The 22,317-nt window shown below is 35.2% G+C and overlaps 1 protein-coding gene across 3 annotated transcripts in view; it reads right to left on the reverse strand.

Annotated features, from left to right (window-relative positions):
* SEMA3E (semaphorin 3E) overlaps positions 1–22,317 on the reverse strand; it is a 269,360-nt gene that overhangs the window by 49,209 nt on the left and 197,834 nt on the right. For all 3 annotated transcript variants that reach the window (XM_082398304.1, XM_082398306.1, XM_082398305.1), the window contains exon 5: positions 3,010–3,103. In XM_082398304.1, coding sequence (XP_082254430.1) covers positions 3,010–3,103 — 94 coding nt within the window. The remainder of the gene's footprint in view (positions 1–3,009; positions 3,104–22,317) is intronic.

A 22,317-nucleotide genomic window follows, 5' to 3' on the forward strand; every position in this document is an offset into this window, starting at 1 on the left:
CAAACCTAATTAATGTATGACTTCATTTTGACTGGTTTCTGAACATATAGAACATAGCTCAATAAAGAGGCTTGTTTTACTCCTTAAATCTTGTTTCACACAGAATCATTGCCAGTTACTAACATTTCCATTCTAAATTAGACTATAAATTTAATAAAAGTGTTCATTAACCTGTCTTTCACCTAACAAATAATATTTATTCCTTACTTAGTTTTTCAGTAAGCTTTTACTCCATGTGATCTTAAGCCAACTGAATTTAAGTTAAATAAAATGAAACTTGTATCTAAAGTTAAGATATTATAAGAAATTCTCAGATTTGTGAGCATGTTTTTTTCTTTGGGGGCCTTGTTAGTTGTATGAGTATTGTTACAAAGTTGAGGGTTTTTTTTTTTAATGATGAAAGTGAATCTTAATGTGAACAGGTATTAAAAGTTAAGTGTGACCTATAATTAACAAAGAAGCAAAGAAGCAGAAATGGTCTAAAGATGGTCACCTTTTTGCTGGAGTCCTGTCCTAACCCATCAGCAGAGAACATGTGCGGTCATAAAATACCACATTAATGCATTCTTTTCCTGTCAGAGTAAGCTGCACCAAGCCTGCCAAATTCCAACTCAGGTAGCTCCATTTTTTCCAGTCCAAATTCCTGCTGCTTTTTCAATTGGGTGAATTATTTCTACTTCCTGTCTTTTAAAGAGTTGCTGGCTCACATAGGTTATCAGATTTCCATCCCAGTGGCCGCTGCATATCCACAGTGAGTGAATGATCTCTCAAAGGTACTTTGGGATGAAAGCTAGTGGATAAATGAGAAGAATTATATTTTTATTTCTTCTCTTTGGAGGGATTATTCTATAACTTTTGTGTTTAGCTTGGAGGGCTCTTATGATTTGATTTCTTTTCTGAATAAGCGAAAGAGTCACCCAGATGGCAAGCACTTCATATTTTAGCATAGTGTAATTCGATTTGGAAGTTCAATGAAATTCACTTGGAAACGTCCCTCTAGTAATATTTCCCCTCTTAAAAAAATTCAGTTTCAAATTCCTGGTTTCATGCAAAAACAAGCTACAAGGAGGCTGAGTGGTGAGTGGCTAAAAAAAATTACTTTTAACCATTAAAATAAATGTTAAAAATAAGTGGTGTTCTCTTCCAATCTTCTTAGGATTTTACTAGAGAAGTAGCGTTTACTGCGTAACTTTTGACTTTCAATACCTTTTATAATATTCTTGTGAATAACATCCCCAAATTTATTTTTGGTTTGTTTGTTTAGGAAGCTCAGTGAGTATTTCATTCAGTCGATATTTAAAGGAGGCCTTTTCTGTGCAATATATTGTATGGTAAAAGAAAGATGATAAGACAGTCTCTTTCTTCCAGACATATTCAAATCTTAAATCTATGAAGTTACAAAAATCATTAAAAACATTAGAAAAAAATTGTATGAGTCTATCAAATGCATGTATTTTAACTCATATGCTGCCAATCTACCACGAATTTCTAACATTTATGAAACTGGCATTCTCCAAAAGTGGCATTCTTAAGGTTTTGATTCCTACTAAGTCCAAACTGACTTAAGCAACTCAATTCCCATATTTAAAATCTCCCCTCCTCATATTGTGTTTACACACACCCATACACGAGTGAGTAGAGGAACTCAGGATATCACAGTATTTTCTTTAAAATCTTATATTCTTTAAAAATATCTCTTTATTCAAGCTCCTAAAGAACTAATCACTACGTGAAATTCTCATCTTAAAGCACTTTCAAATTATGAAGCTGAAGTAAATCAAACTTTCCCTACTGTTTAGAGCTAACGTAAGATTTTTGTTATACAAATAAATATACGTATATATAAAAGCTCTACTTATTTGGACCTGAGTACCATTACTGAGACGGGGGACTGTGGAGAGTGGGATGCAAGGCCCATCAGAATCAACTGTCTGGAATAAGTTCAGGGAACGTGTTATCTCTAGAATATACAGGAACATCTGCATCAACTCTAAATCCAGCATATGATATTCTGATTACTCATCAGTGGGGAGTTTTAAGTTTTACCCACTTATTTAGGATAGGAAATCTCTACCTGTTATTTTACATGTTTTCATTTTCTGTAAACAGGATGACCTAATATTAGCATATAACTCTAAGTGCTGCAAATGTAATAACAGAAGCTTGTACATCTGTACCATATACCTATCAGAACCTCTCAACACTGAGAAAACAGAATGATTCCTAACAGCACCCATGTGAGGTGTCAGGGATTGCTCTCTTCAACTTTATACTTGGCAACTCAACCAGCTGTCTGTACCATAGCAGTGCTGGAGTATTTGATAAGGGTGTGCCATTTTCAATCCCAAACTGTATTAAAGAAAAAGTATTTTTCTGAGATTTAAGTGAGATTTTCATGTATCTCGTCTAATTTAATTGAAATCCAATTGAAATCCAGATCAGACATGGCCAGCTTATTCTATTATTCCAACGTGGACATAGTTTGAGCCAGTCAACCTCTACAGCTTACATTTTAAATTAACAGGAATTTAAATAAATGACTTTGAAGTTCCAAATTGAGATGACTTTCTGCTGAATTCTACTGAGACAGAGAAAGGCACCAAGAGAATATTAGAAGAGAATATTAGAAGTTCCCTTAAAGTCACAGAGTAATTAATACATAAAGAATTAACATATGTTAAAATAGTTTAGTTTCTCTAGCTACATTTTTGTAAAGTATTTACATAATTGCATTTTGTGAACAATAAATGACATAATACAAAATATCTTCTATCAGGTATTAAGGGACAATTTGTGTTTTCTGGATGAGACGTCCATACTTCATAGCAGCTGCACTTATTTTAGAGTAAAATTTGCTCAGGTGAGCATGGCTTGAAATTTAATATCCGTGCTCCCAGCACCAATAAATAGATATGACACAGCAATGTATATGAAGAAATACTAAAGAATCTACCTGAAGTTTCGAAATCAATATGACTACCACCTGATGTCTGCAGCCATGATAATTACCAATTAAAGTGGAGATGAATGAGGAGTTGGCATCAAAAGGACATCTGCCCCTTCCTCTCTCAGATCTGTGCGATTCCAGGTGAAAAAGGGGATCCTTTAAAGAAAACCAGAAAAGCCATTATGTATTTGCCAACTTTAATAAGAATTTAATTTCTCAGAAAAAAATACATTCAACCTTGATTATTTACAAAACAGGCATTGTAAATAGGGCACCAGTGAGAAACATCAAGTTATTTAGGAACCAACTGGATTTTATACATAAACACGTGGGTTTTCAGGCCCATGTGGGTTTTATCACTTCTCTCAAAAAGGATGCAGGTGCTGAAATGAAAGAACTCTGCAGTTTTTATCACTTGATTAGCCAGTATTAGTTATTCTGAGATGTGTCAGTTAAATATTCCAAATGAATGGAGACTTGCTGAAAAAAAAAAAAAAAAAAGGTTATTAAAAAGGAGACTCTGATAAACATGAAAATGGGCATTTATTCCACAAAGGTCATTATTGATTTTTTTGAATAATCTCTAAAAGAAAATGATAAAATTTCTATCAATAATTTGGAATATTTATTTCCAATCATTTTTATTCTTCATCGCATATTCTTTGTATAGACACCTAATATTTAATAATTTAGAGAATGATTACTGCATAAATAATTACTGGGATATACATGTAGAAGTTGATGCCATATTATGAACAATATTTCAGTATGGTTTCATACAAATGAGATTTTGAAAATAAACATTTCCATGAAAAACTACTACTTTATTGGTTCCTATTGCAATCACATAACCACAGAACTTTTTCTGAATGTTCTCAGATTGCAAAATTCTCATTAATGGATATTTTTACAAGTAATCGCCATTAAGTGTGCTATAAATGGTTTCAGTTAAAAAAAAAGTAGTCTGGAAAAGTGACAATAAAAATCAATATACAAAATTTTGTCAGAAAAAAACCCCCACTTTGCAATAGAATATTGTCAATACTGCCCACTGTGGCATCTATAAGTAGTCCTGCCCATCTGTGAATAATGAACCTGTAAACAATCCAAAGTCCTGAGGAACCTCTGAGGGTTGCATGCACTTTTCTAGAACTTGATCTTGACTTTCCTAGACAGCCTATTTACTCCACATTATCTATGCCATCCTTTTCTTGCCATTCTTATCCAACACACATTCCTCTTTCTCTCTCTGATATTCTAAAATCACCATTTTGATCCTGCCATTTCAAGACCTTTCTGATAAGTGCAGAGTTCACCTGACTCTTATAAAACTCCAGTCTTGTTCTTGGAACTGAACCATAGCCTAGAGAACAAATGTGGCCTCTGAATCCAGAGGTGTGGCTAAACCGGTATTTTAAGCCAGAAAAAAAAAAAGTTTATCTATTTATACACGTCACACGAATCAGTAAAGAGAAAGAATGCCAGTAAATAATTTGAAACATTTTTGTGTTCGCTTCCCACAGACAACAGATTTGCAATGACATGAAAAGAAAATGTTTATTGAAATGAGCTAGAATGACTGGTCTACCCAGCTAACACTTAAGCGGAAAGGATTTCATCTAAATTTGCAAAACATATCCATAGTGTTATATGGAGGAAGAAATGATCAAGTCTATGAAAGAAATACTTGTTTACTCCTTTAGTTACTGCCACTTTACAGAATATTTGGTAAAAACAGGTAGGGTATACATACTATACTTGCTCTAATTCAGTCAAATGTCCAAATGTTTGCTCATAGAAAGCAGTTGAAGAAATATACTGAACTACTTTCTTAACTCAAGACGTTTGATAGCTTCAACATTCTGTGATACTCAACTTTTTGTCTCTAATGATGGATGAAGTTGATTTATCTAACAGATATACTTAGAAACCATAAACACTAAAATTGAAACTTCAGGAGAAAAACAAGTATATTGCTTATTGATTCAAGGAATATAATATATTCATTTAAATTTAAACTGTCAAGTGGGTGAAACAGAAAATGCAAACTGTAAGAATGCTAAGATCAAGAGAATCTCAGATTTTGAAGAACCACAGAGTTAGATGAAGGAAATGAAGTTACAATTTCTTAGAAAAGTCACAGGTTCTCGTAAATATAAATCATGATCTAGGTTCCTAAGGCTACTACTGTTGATTTGTGAATTTCAGCATGTTTCTGAGATATCAAGTATCTAACAGAGCAGTGTCTTCAACTTTCAAGGGAAGTAAATTGAATCAACTGGAAACTATATGCACAAAAGCCTATAACCCTAACATTTTGAGAACAAATAAGTGGAACCCAGGATGTACGAAGCACAACTCTGTGCAATATGTAAAATCTGTTTGAGTCTGTAAAAGGGTGAACTCTTTCATGAAACTTCAAATTTGACAACTGAATACTGAATACTAAGTACTTATATATTCTCAGAGATCTACACCTCAAGTCCAGACTCAGATGTACCTTGACTGAACCCTTCCCACCTTTCTCCAGAAGACTTCAAATATCTCTCATTAATTTGATTAATGGCTAAAACTGCCTCAACAAATAGTCTTTTGAAATAATGAACAAATTAAATTAAGCCTTTTTGCCTGCTTTTCACATTAGTATTAAAAATCCACATTTTTGAATAGCTTAAAGGATAGACATACCTATCATTTTAATTTTTTAAATGCATGTGTTCTCAACGTACACTTATATCAAATTATCACGATGAACACTTTAAATATCTTACAATTTTATTTTTCAATTAGAACTCAATAAAGCTGGAAAAAATACGTGTATTCTGCAATTTGTAGGTTTTCAGCCCACTAATGATTAAAAAAAAAGATAAACTATTAGAACATCCCTGCTTTAGACAAGCACCATTATCTTTATAAAAAGAAGAAAGGTCCAAATCTGTAGAGGATACAGTCATTTCATGTATACATAACCCTTGGTTAATAATACTGCAGAAATCAGATAATAACAAAACGGATGAAAATGTTAAGCTGGATTGTAAATTGTGCTATGTACTTCTTAAATTTGAAGACTACGCTATTTCTAACAAAATAATGAAGAGGTGCTTTGAACGCTTCAAAGTTCTATAACTTGTATCTCATCACTTCACATAGTCTTCTTTGACCCTGTTCCCAAACCTGACTAGTTCTTAAATGAACATTTCCATTATTAAATTAAAATGTCACTACAGAGAACAGGAAGCTCTATATTTATTTTTATAAATCAGAATATACCTTTCTGCAGAAGTATAATATAGGTGCTGTCAATATTCCTTATTTAAGTCACTGGATGCCTTAAAAACAGTAATATTGTCTCCCTGCTTTTTACTCTATTTCTGAATTACTAAGTTAAATGAAATTGTTAAAAATATGTTGCCTGGTTTTTAGTAAAGGCTATTATGATGTTATGACTAAAATAACATTTGATAATAAAAGCCAGTAAATGGTTGACATTTTTTACGTGAGTGACTTGAGAGTCTAAGTATGGCTATGATTACACACAACTTTACATTCCTATTATTTTGAACTCAGCCTCGTTTGCTGATACAAGGTATAGCTTTATCACAACTGTTCATTTGTCTGTGATAAATGAGTGAGTGGCCTCAATAAATTTTATCTGAGCACATTATGTGCAGTCAAAACTTTAACACATAATTAGATGACACTTAGAGAAGTTAAACAAAAGAAGCAAGGCCAGAAAAAGTAAGAAGATAAAGTTATCTTACACCTAATCAATGTTTTATGACATGGTAAAAACAAAAGATCTGCCTGTGGTGAAAGCTAATCAAACCTAAAAATGGTTTGCCTCTTTTTTAAAAAAAATTTATTTATTTATTTTGGGCTGCATTGGGTCTTCGTTGCTGTGTCCGGGCTTCTCACTGAGGTAGCTTCTCTTTGTTGCAGAGCACCAGCTCTAGGTGCACGGGCTTCAGTAGTTGTGGCTCACGGACTCAAGTTGCTCCACGGCATGTGGGATCTTCCCGGGCCAGGGCTCAAACCCGTGTCCCCTGTATCGGCAGGTGGATTCTTAACCACTGTGCCACCAGGGAAGCCCAAGTTTGCCTCTTTTACGAACGTACTCAAAACTCCTCTTTTTAACCCGTCAATCTTTGTTGATAACAAGTATGAGATTTCCATTGAACAAATCATGAAAAATGAACAAGGTCAGAAAGGCAATTTCTATTGGAGATAAGATGACTACTAAAACCATATTTCTGATCTAATTTTATTGCTTCTCTAAAACCTTTCTACCATGCTTTTTGAAATCCTTATTTCATGGTAAGTGAATCTCTAAAACCACACTCAATTTACAACATGCTTCAATACCTCCTTGCCTTAATTGAGTCAGAGCTCCCATACTAGGCATAATTATGGAGCCTCAAAATGTTCATGTCCTAATGCCTGGAACCTATGAATATCTCACTTTGCATAGCAAAAGGGACTTTTCAGACGTGATTAAGTTAAGGACATTCAGATGGGGATATTACCCTGAATTATCCAGGTGAGCCCAATGTAATCACACGAGTCCTAAAAATTGTCAGAGAAGATTTGATGATGACAGCCAAGAACCAACCAAAGGAATGCAGTGTGGCGAAGACTAGACCCGCCATTCACTGCTGGCTCTGATGATGGAAGAATGGGGCCATGAGCCAAGGAATGTGGGTGGTTCTCTAGAAGCTGGAAAAAAGAATGACATGGATTCTTCCCAGAGATCTTCTGGAAAGAATGCATCCCTATTGACATCTTGATTTTATTCCAGTGAGAATCATTTTAGACTTCTCACCTACAGAATTATTAGATAAAACATTTGTTTCATTCTAAGCCACTAAACTGGTGGTAATTTGTTACAGCAGCCTTAAAAAATGAATGCAGCTCCTACGAGGATATTGTTCCACACAGCTTCTCACACTTCCAGCTCTTTTACATGATTAATCATAAAATTATAAATATTTTTGACCCAATACAAACCTCCAGAGTTGAGACCCTTTTATTTTTTTCAAAATACAAAGGTCCCTCCCTTCCCGTTTTCTCCCCCTTAGTCAGCCCTCACTTTGCCCCTTATTCTCCTATCCACATGTCTACCTTCGCCATTTCTAAACCTAGGATAGTGATGCTGCTAAAGGAAACCATTCAAAAATATAAAGCAATCACTAACAACCAGTGGTTTTTAGCTCAGCCCTCAAAATTGCCAAGGAATGTGTTTCCCTGGTTACGTCCTTTTATAACTCTTCTGAGCAGCTATGTGCTCAAACACCCTAGCTCGTGATCTCTCTTGACATTCAGTAGACAGCCTCACACCTTACGTTTGATGGAGAAAATCAGTTTCCATTATTTATGTAATTATTCAGAAAAAAAAAAAATCAGTTTCCACTTGTCAGGTCTTGGCCCTGGAACAGGAAAGACAGTAGCAAACAGAACTCCAAGCCTTATCACTCTACTGTTCTCATAAAATTACCCCCAATAGACTTTTTTTTTTTTTTTTTTTTTTTTACTGTATCTATCTGCAATATTCAACGCTGTTGCCTGCACCATGGCACTTATTTAATTCACTCCTTTACCACTTATCACCTTAATTTTAACCAGCCCCCTGAGCGGTCTCCCCAGCCACTAATTCTTTACTCTGCTGCCAAAGACTTCTTTCTGAAATGTGAATTTCCTCTTATCACCTCCCTACTTAAAATCTTTCATTGACTTCTGATAGAGTCCAGAAAAAAAAGTCTAAAGTCCTTAGGGTATTTACGTAAGGGACTTTATACATAAATACTTCATCTCTAAAATGCTGGTCTTACAGTTTGAGTACCAACCATTCTGACTGCTTGTAGGTTTTTTAATCTTACTTGGGCTTATTAATGTGTTTAGGATAACAATGCCCACACAGTATTAAAAATTCAGCACAGACCTTATCACCTCCAGGAATCCTGATCTGCCTGCCCTAATATGGATTCCTTTCCCTTTCTGGGTCCTCCTGAAGCATCATTCAAATCCCCCTTTTACATCATTTACTCCTCTGTATTAACTGTCTGTTTGACTCTATTCCCTACTGGTTTGTGAGGCTTCCTTGAGGAAACTGCCTATGTGACATTTATCTTTGATCCCCTCTATCAAATAAAACACCTGATATATAATAAATGCACAGCTGTTTGTATTGTTTGAATAAATAGCTTTATCTCCTTTGTTGTGTGGTCTTTGCCTACTTTCTCACAGATCTAAAACAACTCACAAAACAGAGCTATGGATAGGTATGTTGATTTAAAACTAGACAACATGTACAAGTTATTATGCTATTCTTTGTTGTACATGCTTTCCTGGGGCTACCCATACAGCAATATCACAGTTCGATTTTTTCTATATTTTGATTGCCATTGGCTTTAGTAACAACTAAAGGAAAAATAAATGTGTTCTTAATTTCCCCAGCTATTTATTGAAGATAATATATTTTCATAAACACTTTGACAATTTATGATGAACTCTTGCCAGGTTTGATATATTAAAGGTTTGGATGAATAGAACATAATTTAATATCACATGGCAGTCATTAAAAATAAAATCAAATACTGAAGAATTATAGAGATGACTTATTTTATCCCCAAAGACCTTATTAATGACAGCATGAAATTTGAAGTAATATGGAGGTGTGACATGGACGTACACTTATTTGTTAGTTAAGGCTTCCCTTTCCCGCATGACTTTTTTTTTTTTTTTTTTAATGAGGAAAAGGTATTCTCTTGATACTGCTGTGTATTGTCAGGAAATTTCAAAACTGAATGGGCAATAAAGACTGAGTTCTTAATTTTTATCAAACAACCAATTTGACACTAGTTTTTAACATACTAATTGGTCTTTTGTGCCATGATTTTAAAGCAGAGGCTTTCTTTGTCTTGTTAAGCTGCATATGACAAAAAAATACACTGATCCAAGTCATCTTAATTCCTCAGGATTGAATATGTTATTTTTGCAACTTTATACAGCTGAGATGTAGAAATTTTAAAGGAAGAAAATTTACCATACACAGAATAGTATTGATATTATGATAGAAAACAGGTAAATTCCAAACTTTTATTGCTTTGTTTTCTATAGGTCAAGCTAACTTCAAAATTAACTACAAATTTAAGAATGAAGTTTTTCACATTATTTGGAGAGTTCACTGTGGTCTTAAATGCAGTGTTTAATTTAGTGCACAATCCAATAAAATACTAAAAAGCAAGTAATATAATTTTCTTCCATGAAGTAGAATTCAGCAACCAAACCAACCAGAAAACTTGAGTCATAATGACCTTGTCAATGACCCCAAAGCAATCGAGTTTATGGTTCAAGTAATGTGTAATGCTGGTGTTTAACCCTTTTGAGAATGTTGGTCACTACTTAGACTAGTTTTCCATTATCTGTGTTTTAACAGCTGGAATTTCTGCCTGAGTAATGTGGCTTAAATTTACAAGACATCGCTAGTATTAACAACGTAGGCTGCACTTTTTGTTTCAGTGTGACACAGAGAAGTTTTTCAATAGATCCTCATGTGCTTGAGAAAAAGCAGGACATCTAGCTCACAAATGTGCGGAGATGCATGTGCTCTTCAGAAAAACGTTTGTAAAGAATAAATGGTACATCTTCCCAGAAGAATTTTCTCATTTAGGTCTTGAGGAGAGCCCTCAAAACCCAGCAAGCCTGCTGTAAGCTACTGTCAATAGGCGTGAGTTGCTGCATATCAGGTGTTAAACGTGATGCCAATTAAATGAAATGAGTTTCCCATTAATAAATCAGCTTTGTGAACTAATATTATTCTTGCCCTTAGCACCACTGAGATATTCTGAAAGATGTCAAAAGTAAATTGGAACATTACAAATACAACAAGATAAAACAAGTAATCACTATTTTATTAGCTATTTCTAATAGGAAAAAAGTAAAATACACAGGCTCACAGCCCTGTATCTATCAACAAAGGTGGTTTGGGTACAAAAATGCCTAGAATAAATAACCATAATATGCGCTTTAATTCTTCACACAAAAAAATAGCTATTCAATTGTCTGTATCACAAATTAATTTTGAATGTGATTCACTGTATCATTTATTTTTTCCCTTTCTTCTGCCAAGCAATAAAATCATTTATTAAAGAATATGTGAAACATTTCCCAAAGGCTAAATAAACAAAGTAGAAAAAAATGCAAAAAGGGAGTGAAGTTGTAAGTAAATGTTTTGACTTTAAGGCTAATAGTTTTGCATTTTAATTGCTTTTTTCTTCTTTTACATTGTTTTTCCAAAAATGATACATTCTATTTTTATAATACTTTAAAATTTAGGAAGTATTCTAGCATATATTATCTTGTTTCATCCTCAAAATAAGTCTGTAAAGTAAGACAGGGTCAATAATATTGTTCACAATATTACTTTCTCTTTATCAGTGAGGAATCACAGGCAGAATGAGGGTTTGCTAGTCTCAAAGAGTGTCTTCTAGTTCCACATTATTTTACAGTATTACCCTACTTGCCATTATAAAGGAGAGGATGGATATATTTGTGTTGCTAGGCATGGTTGAGTCCTTTATAAGGTACTTAATGTATAATCAAGGTTCAAAAACGTATATTATTTTTAAAGAAGAAAAGTATTTTATTATTATTTTATGTATTTATTAAATTACATGTTCAAATGTTTTATTTCCTTAAATATTATCGGAATAGCTTGCAGAGGCTACCAAAATTTTTTAAAAGCTTATACTACATCTAAGTAAAATTCTAACTCAAATGTCTTGTGCTGAATTTTTAAATAAATATTTACTTTAACCTTTGTTTGCCGGCAAAATCATCTTTTCCTCTCTTTTGTTTTAATTATTACTTCAGGATTCCTCACCCTAAGTGCCCTCATCATATGCCAATATTCTCTTAAATTCCACACTGATAGCTCTGACTACTGGATATGTATGCCAGGGTATACTAAGAATACTGGAAGCAAATATTCTTCAAACTGTAATTATAATGTTGTCCTGAAGCCTGCTTTTACTAGAAAACAGCATCAATCTTGCTTCTTACCTCTTCCTCATCATCTTCTTAAAAATAATCATGTCACTCTCCCTCTGAAAAATCTTTGGTGCTTCCTCATGATTACTGAATAAAGTCTAATTTCTAGAATGGCAGTTTAGGACCTTCACGGTTTGACTTCATGCTTTATCCCTTATGATTTCCACCATCCAATCAAAATTCCAGCAGCATAAGCTATCTTTAAAATTTTCTGCATCATAACACCCATAGCTCTGATTACACTTTCCCTTTGGGAAAAGAGAATTTGAGTCTTCCTTTTCTCTACAATACTAACTCCTACTAATGATAAAATGATATTGAAAAATGACTTCACTGATATTCTCCAAGACATCACCAAGCAAAACTTCTCCCATGGCTATGAATCTCTGATAGCATTATTCTCACTGCATTGTGACGATGTACATCTGGGCAGTTCAGCAAACATTTAAAAAGCCTACTATATTCCAATCATTCAGACAATATCGAATTTAGGAAGCATGATGCATGCTATTCCTTTTAACAACCATAAAATTAAGCAAAGTAGGCTAATTGTCCGGGAAGATTAGAGGGAATTTGACAGTGACAAATGCCTACCTCAAGAAATGAGAAAAGTCTCAAATAAATAACCTAATTTTACACCTCAAGGAACTAGAAAAAGAACAAACAAAACACAAAGTTAGTAGAAGGAAGGAAATAACAAAGATCAAAGCAGGAATAAATGAAATAGAGACTAAAAAGACAATAGAAAATATCAATGAAACTAAGAGCTGGTTCTGAGAAAAGATAAACCAAATTGACAAACCTTTCATCAGACTCACCAAAAAAAAAAAAAAAGGACTCAAAGAAATAAAATCATGAATGAAAGAAATGATATTACAGCTGATACCATAGAAATACAAAGGATCATAAGAGACTACTTATGAACAATTATACACCAACAAATTGGACAACCTAGAAACAAATGGATAAATCCTAGAAACATATGACCTACCAAGACTGAATCATCATGAAATAAAAAATCTGAACAAATTATTAGTAAGGAGATTGAATACATAATCAAAAACCTCCCAACAAACAAAAGTCCAGGACCAGATGGCTTCACTGGTGAATTCTACCAAACATTTAAAGAATTAATACCAATCCTTCTCAAACTATTCCAAAAAATAGAAGAGATGGGAACTCTTCTAAATTCATCTTATGAGGCCATCATTACCTTGATACCAAAATCAGACAAATATGCTAGAAGAAAAGTAAATTATAGACCAATATGCCTGATGAACTTAGATGCAAAAATCTTCAACAAAATATTAGCAAATTGAATTCAACAATACATTAAAAGGATCACACACCATGATCAAGTGGGATTTATTCCAGGGATACAAGAATGGTCCAGCATTCGCAAATCAGACAATGTGATGCACCACATTAACAAAACAAAATGAGGAATAAGAGTCATATGATCATCTAAATAGATTCAGAAGAAGCATCTGACAATGTATTTTATATATATATCCAGAATATAAAAGAACTCATACAACTCAATAGGAAAAAAAAAAAACAAAAAAAACCAATCATCTGATTTAAAAATGGGCAGATCTGAATAGACATTCTTCCAAAGAAGACATATGATGGCTAACAGGTATGTGAAAAGATTCTCTACATCATTAATTACTAGGGAAATGCAAATCAAAACCACAATAAGATATCACCTCATACCTGTTAGAATGGCTAATATCAAAAAGTGTAGAAATAACAAGTTTTGGCAAGGATGTGGAGCAAAGGGAACCCTTATGCATTGTTGGTGGGAATGTAAACTGGTGCATCTACTGTGAAAAGTAGTATGGAGGTTCCTCAAAAAATTAAAAATATAACTACCATACATCCAGCAATTCTACTTCTGGGTATTTATCCAAAGAAAATGAAAACACTAAATCAAAAATATATATGTACTCCCACGTTCACCGCAGTATTATTAACAATAGCCAAGATACGGCAACAACCTAACTGTCCATTGATAGATGAATGGATAACAAAATTGTGGCATATATATGTGGAATATAATATTATTCAGTCATAAACAAGAATGAAATCTTGCCATTTCTGACAACATGAATGCACCGTGAGGGCATTATGCTAAGTGAAATAAGAGAAAGACAAGCATTATATGCTCTCCCTTATATGTGGAATCTAAAAAAAACAAAAAACAAGCTCAGAGCTACAGAGAACAAACTGGTGCTTGTCAGAAGCAGGGAGTGGGGGGTAGGAGACATGGGTCAACTTTTATTTTTTTAGTTTAAACAAGTTAAATCTAAAAATTTTAAATAATAATCGTCAATTTAACAAATGGCAAACCAAAAGGAACAGGTGACTGCAAGTAATATATAACAGGATAAAATTTTTTCATTAATCAATATATTAACTGAACGTCAATGAATCATATTAGACAAATACATCATTTCAATGGCAGAAATAAAGTCTCTGATACGTTCTTCTCATAAATTAGTGAAAAGAAAAAAAAGAAGAGGAAGAAGGAGAAGGAGAATGAAAATAGGAACAGGAATAAGAACTAGAATAAGAGTCAGGATACTTCACAAAGAGAGTTAATTCGAAGTGGAGACAAGAAAGGTTCTGATTTGCTCTTGCTCAAGTCCCATAACCTCTTTCTACCTCAATTACTTGTAACTCATTATTTGTAAAAAAAGAAATGATAATTCTATGCTGCTATCTCCTATGACTGTTGTGACAATCAGAGGAAGGAATGAGTATAAAAGGCCATTGAGAAACCATAAGAACTAGAACATATAGATATGTGACATAACCATACATGAAAAGAAAACTGATCTCTTACAAATCCAAGGGTTTGCAACCAAATATTTTATATCAAACCCAATGGTGCATAATGCTGATTTCATCATTCAGCATTTTGTTTTTGTTTTTGTTGTTCTACAGTGAACTTTAAAACCTTGTTCTATATTATAAGAAGCCAATGTGGTGTAAGAATGCACATTAATATGGATAGTATTTCAAAGCACTGTGGATAAGTGATGGATTATTCAATAAATGGTGTTTGGACAACTGGACTGCCATCTGGAAAAAAATAAAGTTTGATTACTACCTCATGTCCTATAGCCCTGTAGTCAAATTCCAGACTGATCAACAACTTAAAACATAAGAAATAGGATTATACAGGGAATAGAAAAAGACAAAAATTTTGTATATAACTTTTGATTCAGGGAAAGGCCTTTTAAAATAAGACACAAAATTCAGAAGACTTAAAAGAAAGACTGATAAATAATATGACTAAAAATTTTTTTAAAATCCTATATGAAAAAAAAAACATTTTTTTCACTCAAATAAAAAACAAGACCTTTATTTTTGCCTTAATATATAATAAACTTATACAAATCAATAAAAGATCACAAAATTAATTTTAAAAAATGGTCCGGGGTCATAGATGTATGAAGTAGGCATGGAATACCTTTTCATTCCAGAAAGCAAAGAAAGCTATCAAAACTATTAGGGTTATAAAGACTTAGATGTCAACTTAAAGAGGTATCTACCGGACAAATATGGGATAATTCATTGATCAATAAGAATAATAACTGCAACGGATTGAAATAAGCCTAAACAGCCAAAGAATATTAAAAAGCTGAATATTGGCAATATTTGTTGGAAATATCTTATAAGGCCACATTAGTAAGTGTCCTATTATAATTAAATATGTAGTTCTAAGATTGGGAAAGTTAGTATTTTAATTATTTGAAAGATGAGCATAGCCAGTCTTCTTATAATGATATCATGGGTTCTGATTTGATTCATTTACCTTATGATCATCTGTGTTTGGTTTTGGAAAAAGTCAAATTTAATGTGATAGAAAATCCATCACATATGTCTAATCAGTCCCTGCCTGAACTACCCAGTTAATCTGACTTTGAATTTACATATTGAATTCATATTGAATTTACATATTGAACTGACTTTGAACTCATAGTGAGAATGAAACAGCATTCTATAACAAATTACTCAAATAGCTTACTTGGAATCTCTTTACATAAACAAATTATGCAATATTAAAAGCAGGTATATCTACATGTAAAAAGGCTGAAGAAAATAAAATTTTGCAGTAAGTGACATCACGGTCTGGATTATGAAAACTAGCTGCTGCTTAATAGAATGCCAAGAAATTTAGTGAATGCAATTATGGCTATTTTTTGAGCAGTTATGGACGTGCTGTCCTGCATAGACATTTTTGGGTGAATTTGGACGAAAAAATAGTGGTAGTAAATATTTGTTCAATGTAAACAGGTGTTTACCTTCTGATATTCTCTATACATTGTATGATAAAATAATTGGCATAGCATATCTAATAAGCAATTGGATTAAACTGTGTCTTGTTTCTTAGATAAAATATATGGTATCTGATAATTTATATATATGTATATAGAATAATCTACATATATGATAACATATGTAAGCATTATATATTTTAATATGTAAAGTATAAATAGGAGATATTAATATTAAATATTCCTTACTATTAATTGATTCATATTAAACTATTAAATAGAAGAACGCTAGACATAATCAAGAATAAACAGTTATGTATACTTTCAAAAATTTAACTGAAGGATGGAGATAATTATCTAGACTTACACATGGCAAGAGAAAACCCATCTTGACTCAAGTCAGCTTAATGATCTGGATTTCTCTTCTGCATTGCTTTTCCTGTCCACCTTCTCTGGGTCTGACTACTCTCACTGTTATTTTGACCACACACGATGAAGCAAGAATCAAAATTCTTTTTTGAGGACAAAGATGCTTTTGATCAAACTATGAATATCTACTTTTCACGGGAAGGAAGTCATGGTCCCTTTTTAGTATGCAGTTAGCCTTCGGAGCCATTCCTCACTTCTGAATCCCTGTTCCCTTTCACTTGGACACTTCTGAAAACCCCTCAATCCTATGAGTGTTCCTACCGATGACTGACTCATACATGATCACAAAGGATCACAGTCCTGTGTGGAGAAGAAAGAAAAGAACGGCTGGTAAAAGGAAAAAGAAATCCACCCTCTGCACAGTATGCACTGACCAGCTGCAAGGGAAGGGACGCTTTCTATAACAGGTGATTCGTCATTCAGCTCTGGCTGGAACCATACATCTCTCAGAGTTAAAAGTGCCAACAAAGGAAATTTTGGAAAATAGGTTTAGTGAGTAAAGACTTTCATGGTTATCAGAGAAGTCTAGGTTAAGGGATTCCTGGCTTTTTCTTATGGTAAGAGGAAAAATGCTCGTGAGGAAATGTATCCACATTATAATATTCTTACATAGTTACAGAAGAGTATTCCAAAATTATTTTCAAAGCTGGTAATAATTAAACCCTTTCTGATTTTATGATGCCCAGGAAACACTCTAATCTGCTGTGCTTGAAATGGGGAAACCTGCTCCACGAGATCGTCTGGAGTCTGAGAGTATATGTTCCCTCTTTCTTCTTGCATCTCATTCCTCCCTTTATCAAACCACAAAAATTAGTTTATTACATAGAGGTAAAAGGCATGTGAGCATATTTTTTTTTAATGTGATTATTCTGGAGGCTCAAGCCTGTAGATATAGAATAGAATAGAATAGAACAGAAATAGAGTACAATTAAAAGAGACAACCATCATGTCTCACGAGGGCCCCATGATCAGTGATAACACCGAATGGACAATAAACACAGGGCCTAACATGCACTTCAGAGGACATGATTTCAATGTGCACTTGAATTCCATGAGCACTTCACTACTCCATGCTGGGCACTGTGCTAGGTGCTGCAAAGTTAATAATAAATCATTTCTGCAGAGCACTTACGAAGATACAAAGCACTTTTACCTACGTATTCTTCCTTTACTGCTTATCACAAATCTTTAAGATAGACATCTAACCTATCTCAAATACAGTGATCCTCCAAAGAACATCACAGGAAGGAACTGTGTCTTCTGAGCCCTAGATAGGGAAATACAATTAGTATATTGAGTGCCTCAGTGTCAGAAGTCCTATAATGCGGTGTTATGAGAACAGGAAATTGGAACCTAATTCTAGTCCTGGGGGTAGAGTGGTCTGGGTTGAGGAAGGGAATGGTAATATTCTGGGATGTTTTTCCTAAGGAAACAAAAAAATAGTTGATTAAGATTTATATTACGAACACTCTCTGGCTCAAATATTGTGCTAAGAACACTGCTTATTTGTTTATTTCACTGTTACTACAATCTTAAGAGACAGACGATTTTATCCTCATTTTACAAACAAAATTTCTAAGGCTCAAAGCTATTAAAAAATGTATCCAGGGCTTCCCTGGTGGCGCAGTGGTTGAGAATCTGCCTGCTAATGCAGGGGACACGGGTTCGAGCCCTGGTCTGGGAAGATCCCACATGCCGCGGAGCAACTGGGCCCGTGAGCCACAATTACTGAGCCTGCGCGTCTGGAGCCTGTGCTCCGCAACAAGAGAGGCCGCGATAGTGAGAGGCCCGCGCACCGCGATGAAGAGTGGCCCCCACTTGCCACAACTGGAGAAAGCCCTCGCACAGAAATGAAGACCCAACACAGCCACAACTAAATAAATTAAAAAAAAAAAAAAAAAATGTATCCAAATTCACATAGCTAGTAACATGAAGATCTAATTCCAAAGTCTTTCAACCACTCTTCTAAAAGAAGGTATTCTAGGAGAAAAGAAAAAACATTTCATGATGAAGGAATGGGTAGGAAAGAAGCAAGTAGCCCTGATTGACTATAATCAAACTTGTACAGAGGAAGTTTAATAAGTGGGAAGGAGAGAGGGCTGAGAAAGTACATTAGAACCAGACTGTGAAGGATGCTGAGATAAGGTGTTTGAACTTCCTTCCCTCAATGCGCAAGGGGAAATCGTGAAAAAATGTTTTGAAAAGACTTACTGTTAAGCATGGTTAATTTGACAGCTGATTGAGATACGGCCAGATTGAAGAGCAAGTGAAAACTGGGGCAAAGCTAGTGGAGGGTGACAATGGTTCTGGCAGAAGGAACAGAAAGAGGAATGGATTGGAAAGATAGTTTAAAGATACAGCTGAAAGGGTTTTGCTACTGATTTAACTTGAAGGAAAGCTAGGCTGACAGTACAATGTTGAGTTTTAAGCATGAGTGGAAAGAAAAAAATTAGTATCTTTTAACTATGATAAGGAGCCCAGTAAAAAGGAATGAAAGAATAGGTTTTTAGGAAACATGATAAATTTCATATTAGGAATGTGTTTGATTTATTCATTTGGAGACTTTTTAAATGATGATGGGAAATAATAGAAACTTGACATGGGACGTCAGCAGATGTGTTAGGACTAGGAATTCAGATTCGTGAATAGTTGATGCCACTGGAGAAGTTAAAGGAATGAGACTGAAGATGCCGCTGCTGATGACAGCTGACAATTACATAATATCTCTTATCTGTCAAGCCCTAGTCAAGGTGATTGACTTATATTAATCCAATCCTCATAACAACCCTATATCTGAGGCACTATTATAAGCTCCATTTTATGGAAGAGGACACTGAGGCATGGAGAGAACAGTGACTTGCCCTAAATTATTACACAGTTAGTAAAAGACTGGGATTAAGCCTAGAGGTAGGGAATTATTCTATATATGTAATTAATATCACCACTGCACCACCACCATCAGTTTGGCTAGTGGCCTTCCAGAGAGAGAGAGGTCTGAAAGACACAACCCAAAGTGTTGGTGGTGATTTAGTCTGGGGGAGGGGCTGAGATTGGGGAAATGTTGAAGGAATACGCTCAGTGTGTCTCTGTGCTTTGACTCCCTCATAAAGGAGAAGGCAATGACATGGATGACTTTAAATGACTGAAACGATATCATTACTTACATACGAAATCAATGTATCATTATGGAGAAAAATGTAGAATATAAATCTCTAGAGGCTGAAAATAATGATTTTTCATAGTCATACTATTTAAAGAGAACCACTGTTGAAGCTGTTACATTTCCTTCCAGTCTTTATAGCATCTTTGATATCTTATTTCATAGAGCTCATGTTACACCGAGTTTTACTTGGGTGTCAAACAAGTAATAAGACATTCTGTCTCCATTTCTTTAATAAATACTTTTCAGTCTCCAGTGCTGTGATACTCTATGGGCAGAACCTTTTCTTTAGCCCCGACATTCGATGATTTTTACTTTGATATCACTGGAGTGAAAAGATATCTACCAGCCTGGTTTTGTCTTGAAACAAGGTAATAAGCAAGTCCCCATTCACTGATCTCAGTGTCCTTTGGGCTCCTGTTACTTTTGGCCTCTCACACGTTCAGCTGCTGTAAATTTTATATCATCTCAACAGTGATTCAGCCACCTGAGGGCAAGGGGATGGCAGCCCTACAGGAAGTCCTGAAAGGAAAACACCAACTGTGCAGGCTATGTTTGTTTTCTTCCTTCTTGTGTTTGCAAAAGGTGTTAGACTGAGGGTCAGATTTTTGTTTGCGTCTTTTTGTTCGGTTTTATAGCCTTTCTGTATACAACTCTCCGTTCAGGCCAGCCTGTACAGCATGTAAGTAATGTGTTGTCACCTAGCCCCTCTCCAGATGTTGCTGGCAAGGTCCTGAGAGTTTGCCAGAAACTTCTCTGCTTCCCATGAGGAGGCACTGCTCTGTCAAGTCGTGCTCTTTGACCCTAAGTGCCTTCCTCCAATCTGGTTCTGCATCACAGCTAATAAAATGTCCCTGGACTTTCCAGCATATGGTAGCACTCTTGTCCTTAGTAGTGCATGCTGATGCAAGTTCTCCCCTTTGATGAAAGCCTTCTAAGTAACTTCAATAGAAAATCAGCAACAAGGTGGTTCTTAAGAAGTAGGGGGAGTAGGTTATTACCTGTATCTGCCTGGATCCAATCAGGAGACAAAACCCCACAAAGTTTAAACAGGGGACATTTAACATAAACATTAAGTGATGATAGGAGATTAAGTATAAAGATGAATTGCAGGCTGAGGAAGGAGAAACTGAGAAGGGGGGCGCGGTTCAGACCTCTTTGAAAGATGTACGGTTGCATGCCGATGGGTGGTGGAGAAGCTTGCAGTGTGTCCAGGTCAGGGCTGGTTCAATGTCCCCAGGCAAGTGGAACCACCCTCAGGCACACAGTTCTGAAACCACCCATGCACAGGACATCAGAGGGAACTTGGAGCTGGAGAGATCGCCCCCTGCAGAACCTAGCATGCTGGTATGGCCTGGACTGGGGTGGCTCACGGGATGGCCAGCCCCATGGGCCCGCAGGCAGGGAACAGGAAAGGACGCAGGGAAGCAGCACTTCTGCACAAGCTGGGGGCAGCCCCACATCTCATGCTGCCTCTGTCCGAACTGAGAGCTGCAGCCAGATGCCAGAGAAACTTGTGTCCTGTGGGCACCCTCACACTGAAGAAAACCAAAGAGGCTGGGCAGTGGAGAAAAAAGTGTACTCTCCAGAAGTCTGGTGAAGAAGCCAAACCTGAACCAATGAGGATGGCCTCTTCCTTCTGGAACGTCTTGCAGCGCCATCTACTGACAAAGTTTAGCAACTGCCAGCTTAAAGGTGAATGATTAGGGACTAATGAATTATGTCCCGAGAATGTAATTTCCCTTTGTCACATAATATAAACTAATTAGGAGAGTGGTATCACATCACTTTTGTCATATTCTATTGGGTAGAAGCAAGTTATAGGTCCAGGTCCTGCCCACTCAAGGGAAAGGGATTATACAGAGCATGGATCCGCCCACCACAAACTGCATTATTCATAATCGCCCCAAACTGGAAATGACCTAAATGCCCCTCAATATGTGAGTGGATAAGCAAACTGTGATACATCCATGCGATGCAATACTCCTCTGCAATGCAAGGGAATAAACTATTGATATACACACGACTCCATGCATCTCAAACCCTTTATGCTAAGTGATAGAAGCCAGTCTCAAAGTTTGCCTACCGTGTAATTCCATTTAAATGGCATTCTCAAAATTACAAAACTATTGAGCCAGATAACAGGCCAGCATTTGCCAAGGTCTGGGAAGGGGATCAGCAAGCTTGACTGCAAATCCTGTTAGTGGTGGTAGTTACCAGAATCCATACACATGACAAAATTCATAAAATCAATTTAGAATTCATTTATCGAATAAAAGTGAACTATACTGGATGCAAAATTAAATAATAATAATACTTTAAAAGAAACAGCAAAAAGTCAGTATACTTTTATGTTCCCACCAGTAAGAAGTATGTAAGAGTTCCTGAGTCCAGACATCCACAATTGACTGAAAATATTTAAAATTTTCACAAACCAAAATAACTCTATT

This window comes from Balaenoptera borealis, assembly GCF_965194805.1.
Source record: "Balaenoptera borealis genome assembly, chromosome: 7".
NCBI classification, from domain to species: domain Eukaryota; kingdom Metazoa; phylum Chordata; class Mammalia; order Artiodactyla; family Balaenopteridae; genus Balaenoptera; species Balaenoptera borealis.